This window comes from Frankliniella occidentalis, unplaced genomic scaffold (genome assembly GCF_000697945.3).
Source record: "Frankliniella occidentalis isolate FOCC.00 unplaced genomic scaffold, Focc_3.1 Scaffold61, whole genome shotgun sequence".
Classification (NCBI taxonomy): domain Eukaryota; kingdom Metazoa; phylum Arthropoda; class Insecta; order Thysanoptera; family Thripidae; genus Frankliniella; species Frankliniella occidentalis.
In genome coordinates, this window is record NW_026267191.1 from 1334310 (window position 1) to 1342595 (window position 8286).

The window sequence follows — 8286 nt, forward strand, 5'->3', positions numbered from 1 at the left end:
GCCAGCCCCCGCGCCCCCTATGATGGGGGGTGGGGCGCCGCCACCGCCCCCGCCTCCCATGTCCAACATGTCACGATCCTCGAGCTCTGACGGACAAGAAGCCGGTTCGCTCGCGGCCCAGCTCCAGAGTGCACGCCTTAAGAGGGCCAACAACAACGCCAGTAAAGTGGGTATTATTCACTTGGAACAGTCATGTGTCGGATGAACTTCACATTAATATTGGATTACTCTTACCTTTTCCAGCAACCTGCTGAAAACAGTGGCTCGAGTACAAGTAGTGGAGGAAGTAACTATGGCACCCTAGGCCGTAGCCCCATGGGCATGGCAAGCATGATGGATGAAATGGCCAAGACTCTTGCTAGGAGACGGGCTGCTTGTGAAAAGAAAGAACCGGACCCTGCCGTGGTGAGTAAATTGTCCAGACTTTCTACTTGTTTTAGTATGCCAGTTGACTATTGTGGATTTTACAAGCTCAAATTTTCCTTGTTTCTTTAACAGGATGATCAAGATAAGAAGCAGTGGGACAAGAATAGTGGTGGCAAACTTGCTAATGGTGGAGAATCACCGAAACCAGGGCGTAAACGCTTTGGTTCTTCGTCAGAGGAAAACCTCGTGCCCAAAGTTAATGGCTTGAACAGCGGAGATGCCAATGGAGGCTCAATTGGAGATTTGGATGCTCTGAAACAAGAGATAATTCGGGAAATGCGTCAAGAAATGTCACGTTTGAAACAAGACCTGATAAATGGTAAGCTTCCTGTTTTGAACATAAAAATTAGTGTATTTTTGATTGAACTATATTTGTGACTTCTGCTCTGTCTTACAGTTATCAAACAAGAGTTGTCAAGACGGTAATGGGTGTAATGCTGTGGGATACTTGCCAAAGCATCGACTGAACCTGCTGAAGTTTTGTGTTGCTCTTAGGCTGATAAATGGTACACAAACAATTTTATATGTTTCATATCTAATATGAATGGTTTTGAGAAGTCTGTCTGCAACATTTTCTTCAATGTTTTATGTGTATTTGGGTGCGAGTTCCGAATCTTATTATCAGGTATGGTAGTGTATCTTTTATTATGTATTGTGATTAATGCTGGAAGGAATATGTCGCTAGAGTTATGATCAAAGAATTTCCTAATATCTACTAGGAAAGCATTTACTTGTTTTACCGCTTGCTGGAGGGAGAACCTGCCATATAAAACTCGGCCACTTCGTTCATAGCAGTGGGGGTACCTATGTACCGTTGTGTATAGACTGTGTTACATGGTTTGAGTGTTGCTGTGTTATCATTAGTACCTCTCATCCAGCTAAGATTATAATACATGTTATATTTATGTATACATAGGTTATATGTAATTTTAAATGTCTACTTATGTATACATATTTATAAATAATCATTCTTATTTTTGTTTATTAGTTAACGATATTTCTTCAATGTTCCCTTGGGTGTTATCAAGCTCTTTCTCCTTCAGATTTCTGGTGTTTTTTCCTTTTGGGACCATATGATGTATTTTAAGGGGGATTTTTTTTTCTACTTAAGAGTGAATTTGAACATTTGTGCTCAGTGTGTTATCTTCATCATTTTGGAGTTAGCATTTGTCTTGTTAAAGTATTAAAATTGTGCTTGGTCATGAGCATCCAAATGGCTTTGCTCAAAAGGAACTAAAAAGAGCAGTTATCCACTTCCTTTGTGTTTTTAATCCGTGGGTATTTTTATCTCAATATTTCCTTTCCGTCATTTATGGCTTGTTTGTTGTCAGTATTATCACTCCAGTGCTTATTTTTAAAAAAATGTATGGCCTTAGATTGTTTTATCAAATGTTGGTATGATTTGCAATAGAAGTTGTAAAATGTTTTTGGTTTTTTTAAAATCTTCCTTGAGTTTGCTGTTCTTTGTAGAGTGAGCTTGACAGTGCTTGAGGGAATCAAGCATAGAAAATTTTAATGCATTGACTTGTGCTTTTCAAGCAGTTTGCGTGTGTGTGTCAGCTTCTTGCATGTGTTCAGGCTACACCTGAGTGGAACAGGTTCTTCCTATTTGTTTTATCGTACAGAAATTATATGTTGGAAAATATTATTTTATATTATTTATGCTTTGTAAAGTGTAGTGAGTCATTTGAGGGAGAAATGAATTTTATTTGCAAAATCTGTACATATTATTTATGGATGGTTATTTTTGCGCATTTGTTAATGATTTGTATGTATATAATCAATGACCTACCTACTTATGTATGAATGGATGTAACCATTTTATCAATGTACTCTAATTTGTGCATTGCAATGGTTATGAAAATAACATGATATGGCCACACTGGATGAACTATTACTTTCTAGTTTCAATTTTTGAATCTTTATTTCTGGATGAGAAGGAAACCTTTGTGCTTCAATGAATTCAACACTGCTCTGTTTAAGTGCAGTTTTTATGATGAGTGCTTTCTGAACAATGCAAGCATAAGCCTTGACTGACTTTTGCAATGCTGTAATATTGTGGCTGTGGATATTCCTTGGGTAAGATTTCTCAACACTCCACTTGATTGGTTTCCTCTCTTTTTCACCTTGTATCTTTGTTTGCTTTAGCTGTTTTTCCAGTAGTTTAGTGCTCACTTCCCTACAGTATTATATCTGACACATGCATTTCTTTACATTTAGGTTTATGGAACAGAAAAGACTTAATGTTGCTTCTTTTAATTGTGAGAGAAATTTGAAGTATGTTTATCTAGTATTTTAAGTAAAAGCCATGCGTTGATTACCCCCCTCCAAAAAAAAAGTATGAGTTGATAGCTAAGTTTGTCCTGGGTTGGCCCAAGTAGTTTACTCTTTCAATCATGGTAAGCTCATTTTGTTTTCAGTTATTAGGAATAGAAGGAAACCTGTATTCCCCTTTGTATTTGAAGAAAAACTGTTGACATTTACTACTTGTTCATAATGTTCATAGCAGAGATAACCTAATTGTAGATTATCAATATTTGATAAATTGTGTACTGCTCAAGTGAAAAGAATTTTGTTTTCACCAAATCTAAAAACACAAAATGCTAGTACTTTTTTTTTCTTTTTCAAAGTAGTTCTGTATTATCCTAGTAGTGAGCTTTTACACAGGACGCCCTCGCTATTCCCTGTTGTGACTGTGATCCCTGCACGCCTCCCTGCATTCTTTTGAATCAGGACTCATTCCTACTCAAAATCCCATGGAGAATGTTAAACTTTGGATTACATATAAGGATGAACTGTTGTTTGGTTTGTGTTTTATGTGAAAGTAATATCAGTTCCTTCAACTGTATTCACTCTCATATTGGTGCCGAATGGAAGTAGGAGGTAATGAATGTACTAAGTCTTCCCTTGGGTCGTTGCTTCCACTGGTATCCATAAACAAAATGGAATAATTTTGATAAAAAAAATTTATCACTCTTTATTCATGCAAAGTAAAAATCCAATTTATTTTCCATCGGTTTCCATCTGTATTTTAGCTATAGCAAAGGTGAAATATTCCACAGCACGAAAGGCTTGGTAAACATCAATGCTGAGGCGGCTTCCACCTGTAATTTGCCCCATGTATCCCGGCATTGATACGTTATTAACACCGCCACCTAGGTCCTGCTCTGCGTTTATTTAGACTTTGAATATAAAATTTTATTTTTGAATATCCTTTGCTGATTTTTTTTTAATGTTCTCTATTGCCGATTTCAGTTATACTTTTTAAATTTGTTTTCCAAACATCAGTAAATAACACTCATCAATGTGTTACTTTTTAGCAGTGGTTAATGTGCATTTTTTTCAGTTGTGGAGGGGATTCATTCAGCTTTCACTCAGCTTTTTTTTATTTTTTTACACTTGTATCAATAATTCAATTATGTATGGTTTGCTCCAGTATTTTTTCCTCCTTTAAACGAAATTACTAATTACTTGCTCAAGTGTATCTTTGATATTACTTAGATAAGATATGCAATGCACAAATGACTTGTAGTTATTTTAGGTCTATCTCCTCGTTTTTAGCATACCACATATTTGAAAGGACCATCTTCTCTGACCTAGACCTACATATTTGTGTTTTGATGTAAAGTTCACTGCTGTGTGTAATCTTATGTGTTATCTGGTTGCATTTAGTGTTTTCCTACTGTAATTACTCATGCAGGAAGTGTATTCCTTGTCTCAGTATTTTGCTGTGGGGCATCCCAAACATTATTTTGCCTCCATATGTCATTGGAGCTAACATTGGACAACACTAATTTGGGTTTCTTCTACTTACGCTTGTGCCAGTGTCTGTAAAATTAATAGTGCCAAATGGCGCAGAGTGCTCTTCAAGCGCAAGGCGGAGACCATGCCTCATGTAGCTTTGATGAAAACCAATTTGGTTTCTTGCTTCTTATTACTGGGGAATTTTATTTGGTTGTCATTTCAGATTTGAATATCTGAGAATTGTTCAGGAGTAGCAAGCATGCACAGTGCAAACCAAAGCTGGTCTTTTTTTTAAATGTATATTTTTATCGTTTGTCTTAAAGACACATTAGTGTCACATAGTCAGAAATGAGATTCTTCTATATGAGTGCCTCTAATCAAACCAAAGGTTCTGCAAACTGAATTTTGAAGAAATGTGGACATCTTTATCTGCCTCCCTTACCTTCTTTCTTTTTATTAGTGGAGGTTTAAGCTTATGGTTACCAAGATCCCATAATGCTTGGCTTTCATGGTTGTAAAGCCATTTCTCTCATATGTCCAGAAAGGTCAACTCTTGCTTGAAGCTTATCTTATTGCCTAACTGAAGTGGGACTCATTGAATTGTTAATCTACTGTATGCTTTAAAGTCACCCTGGGAATCAGTTACGGTAGCATTAAGTCTTTCAACCTGGTAATGGTAATGTTGGCTTAGTTTTCAACTGCCTAACCAGTGCTTTTTGCTCTACACTAATCAACTAGAGGAGTATGCTTATTTCAATAACAAGCACATAGTCAGTACTTTTAAGTCTAGTTTAGTAAGCGTTCAATGGGTATTTTTCCTTTAAAATGTCTTATTGCTGTAATTTATTTCTTCTTCTCATGTTTCATATGATAGAACTCAATGTGTTTGAATTTTAACTGGGAATTCAAACCTTTAAGTATTTGTTAATACTGAATATTGAACAAATACCAGCAGTGTTATTTCATTTCCTTCTGAGGTTATGACATTTTTGTATTTCTAGAGAAATATATTGCAGTGTACTTTGAAGTTACTGTAATAATTAAGTTTTTCTCCTGTGTGCCATGAAGCAATTTGTGTAATTTAAAATTTCATTCAGCCCATGTGTTGTATTTTCTGATAGGACTCACCGAGGCCCAGATTTATACTCCATGGCCCATATTTACGAATCTTGTAATCCTTCGTGATGATGAACTTTCAAAAGTTGTAACAGGCCATGCATTCAATAATACTTAAATTTATTTATTTTTACTTTGCTGTCTTTCTTCATTTTGCTTTACTGGGCAGACCTTGACAGCTTGGTTCTTGGTTGAATGGTATGATATTGTGAGGGGCTGGACTTGAATTTTAAATTTTATTTCCTCTTTTTTAATTGTGGTCTCTCTTTTGTTGTGTGATGAGGTTATCCCTTAAGAAATGTCTTGAACACATGTGATTTATTTCGTAGCCAATATTTTATGTAAATATGTATTTTTTTTTCCTTAGAAAATTTTCTTTAGAGTAATTAGAGCACAATTACCTTTTCCTTTTCCTAAAAAAACAAGCCTCATTTAGATGCTCTGTTGATCAAAAGACTCAACTGTTTTGCTGAGCAGAGTTCAAAGACTTTGTGATGAGAAAATGCTACCTTAATCATTTCTTTTTTCTGTAATACCATATCATGGTAAGCAAAGCACACTATTGCACATTATTTTGCATGAACCTTCTCTGAACATATTAACCTTGTGGTAGTGGTTCTATTCTGATCTCATTTCAATCACATATGATTTTGTGAAAAAAAAAATTGTTTTCCCCCACTGAGCCCGTTAATTACAAATATGTAAATGTGTAAAATACAATATTCTATAGATGTAGGATGTGACCTAACTTTTTCTTTGTTTTCTTTCTTTTCTTTTCTTTTTTGTTTTTGTTTCTGCTATACCTTTGGACTGGGTAGCAAACACAATCATACACAACTGTGGATGCCATATTTCCTGTCATTTTGCATCGTATTTTCAATAAACTGATAAATGAAATGCAAACATCCTTTGATATATTATTTGCCTTGACTCTTTAACGAGCGTTAAATCCTTTGCGACAAGCCCTCACGCGGTCCGGCGGGGGTCGTATACCCGACTGGTTGGCGTGCCCCATGTGCACGGCGTGCACGGCACGGCCGTGCAATGACCAGCAATGCCTGCTGTGCACGGCCGCGACCTTGAGCTTGTTTGGGAGCTTTTGGTGCGCGGAGGGGAAGAGGGGACGGCGGCGGTCGCACCCAATTGAATCTTAAACTGGTTTTGCAGCGAACAAGAAGATGAGCTGCAGAAACCTGCCAGATTATTCTTCAGATCGCTTGGGCCCCTCTCGGGCACCAGACTGCAGGCGCGCAGGTCTGTGCGGGCGCACGCACCTCGACGGACCGTGGTGCACGCACCGCACGCACCGCGCACGCCACGCACGCGCCCCCTCCGTTGCTGTTGTCGCGGACCTCCGTCACGTCCCCGGCACGCCGTGGACAGCGGGGCCCAGGAGGGCGCGGGAGTCCTCCAGCCCGGCAGCAATCATGTCGTTTAAGCCGGGCCCTCCCCGTCCCCGCCCCCGCCCCCCACATTCTGCCCCGCACCGCTCTGCGCCGCTCCGTTCCGTCCGCCCCCGCCTCTCGCCCCCTAGGGTTGCCCCGTCTCCTGCCCCGTGCCCCGGGAGGCCGTCGCCGTGGTGCGGCGGGGCCGTGGACTCCCCTTCGCTGGTCGAGGCCGTGCCCAGGCCCTGATGTCGGCCAGATTGGCCGTTGCCGTTGCGCTCTGCTGAAGCCCTTGGGAGGTCCTTGGTGGCCGTTGCGCGGGGCCCCTGAACTCCCGGTGCTCCCCATCCCCCCCTCTCCTCCCTCCGGGTCCCTCCCTCTTACCCCGAACTTTTGCATCGTGTAAGCCGTACTCGGGAGATGAATATGGAATAATTCGCAAAGAGACTGCAAACGTGCTCGGCTTCCTCCTTCCTTCGCAGTGCATGTCTGCTTCGCCTGCATACTACCGCGGCGCCCGAAAGGGGGGAGGGGGGCGGGGTCGGGTCTCGGGTGTCTTGTCGCGATACTCGGTGTCGCCTGCACGCTTGCCGCGCGCTCGCCTCGCGCTCGCGCGGAGCTGGCCGTGTAGTACGGCTTGGCGGAGCCGCCGGCGGCTGCAGGGTTGTCAACCTGGCGCGTCGCGTCGCGCCAATTGGATAATGGTCGCCGACAACGTTCGCGACCCATCCGCGGCCGGCGGCGGCGGCCTGCCGGTCCCCCCCTGGCCCGGCGGCCCTGGCGTCCCTGGCAGCCCCGGCGGCCCTGGCCCTCGCGGCGGCGGCAGGCGGCGGCCCTGCGGCCCCAAGTCCCCCAAGTGGACCCTTTGTGCGGCACACTCTGCCCCACAACGAGCCGTCCTAAGGCAACAATGTTTGACGGAGGGCGGGGAACTTTCCGTCTCGCCAGCGCCCACTACATTCATTGGTCAGCGCGCGGGGTTGCGCAACTGATACAAAAAGCTGCGGAAATGTCGATTTCAGTATTATCACTATTTTTGCAGTCAGAGGGAAAGGGTAGGGGGGTCGTGACCTGACCGACGGGATCGGCTCATGAGAGTTTGGCACTTATAACCCAAAGGACAGAAAACATATATGTAATTTTGATGTCACTTGAATTGTGATCTTGTCTTTGAGGACTATATTGATTTGTTGTAATTTAGGCGAGCTTTCCCGTTTCGGGTTGTACCGGGTGCCATGCTACCTTTCGACTAATCCTCTGGCTCTGGCCAGTAACTGGAGAGTTTCCAGGCGGACTCGGGGTAATGTACAAATTAAAATGCGGAGGAGTCAATGCTCAAGGAATTCTGGGGAAACCCCTGGTTGTCCAGGGGGTAGGTGATCTGGGGATAACCCCAGGTAATTCAGAGGGGAAGGTGATCTAAACACGGTAATCCGTTCGTTGTACATGTCAATTTCGGCAGCTGACCCCGCTTGGGACATCCTCATTCGGGTTATGGTCCTCCTCCTCTGGTGTGAGAGAGACAGAGTCTTACACGGAGGGCGTGTTAGAACCCTAATCGTCCGTCTCTCTCACTCTCTCTCTCTTTCTCCCAGGCGCGCGCGACCCCCCCCCC

General features: G+C 42.4%; 1 protein-coding gene across 1 annotated transcript in view; it reads left to right on the plus strand.

Annotated features, from left to right (window-relative positions):
* Positions 1-6189, plus strand: part of LOC113217065 (protein enabled) — an 8183-nt gene extending 1994 nt beyond the window's left edge. Inside the window, exons 7-10 of the mRNA XM_052267952.1 lie at positions 2-166; positions 244-405; positions 499-745; positions 824-6189. Of these exons, the coding sequence (XP_052123912.1) occupies positions 2-166; positions 244-405; positions 499-745; positions 824-852 (603 nt within the window). The 3' untranslated portion in view covers positions 853-6189. The remainder of the gene's footprint in view (position 1; positions 167-243; positions 406-498; positions 746-823) is intronic.
* The last annotated feature ends 2097 nt before the right edge of the window (positions 6190-8286 follow it).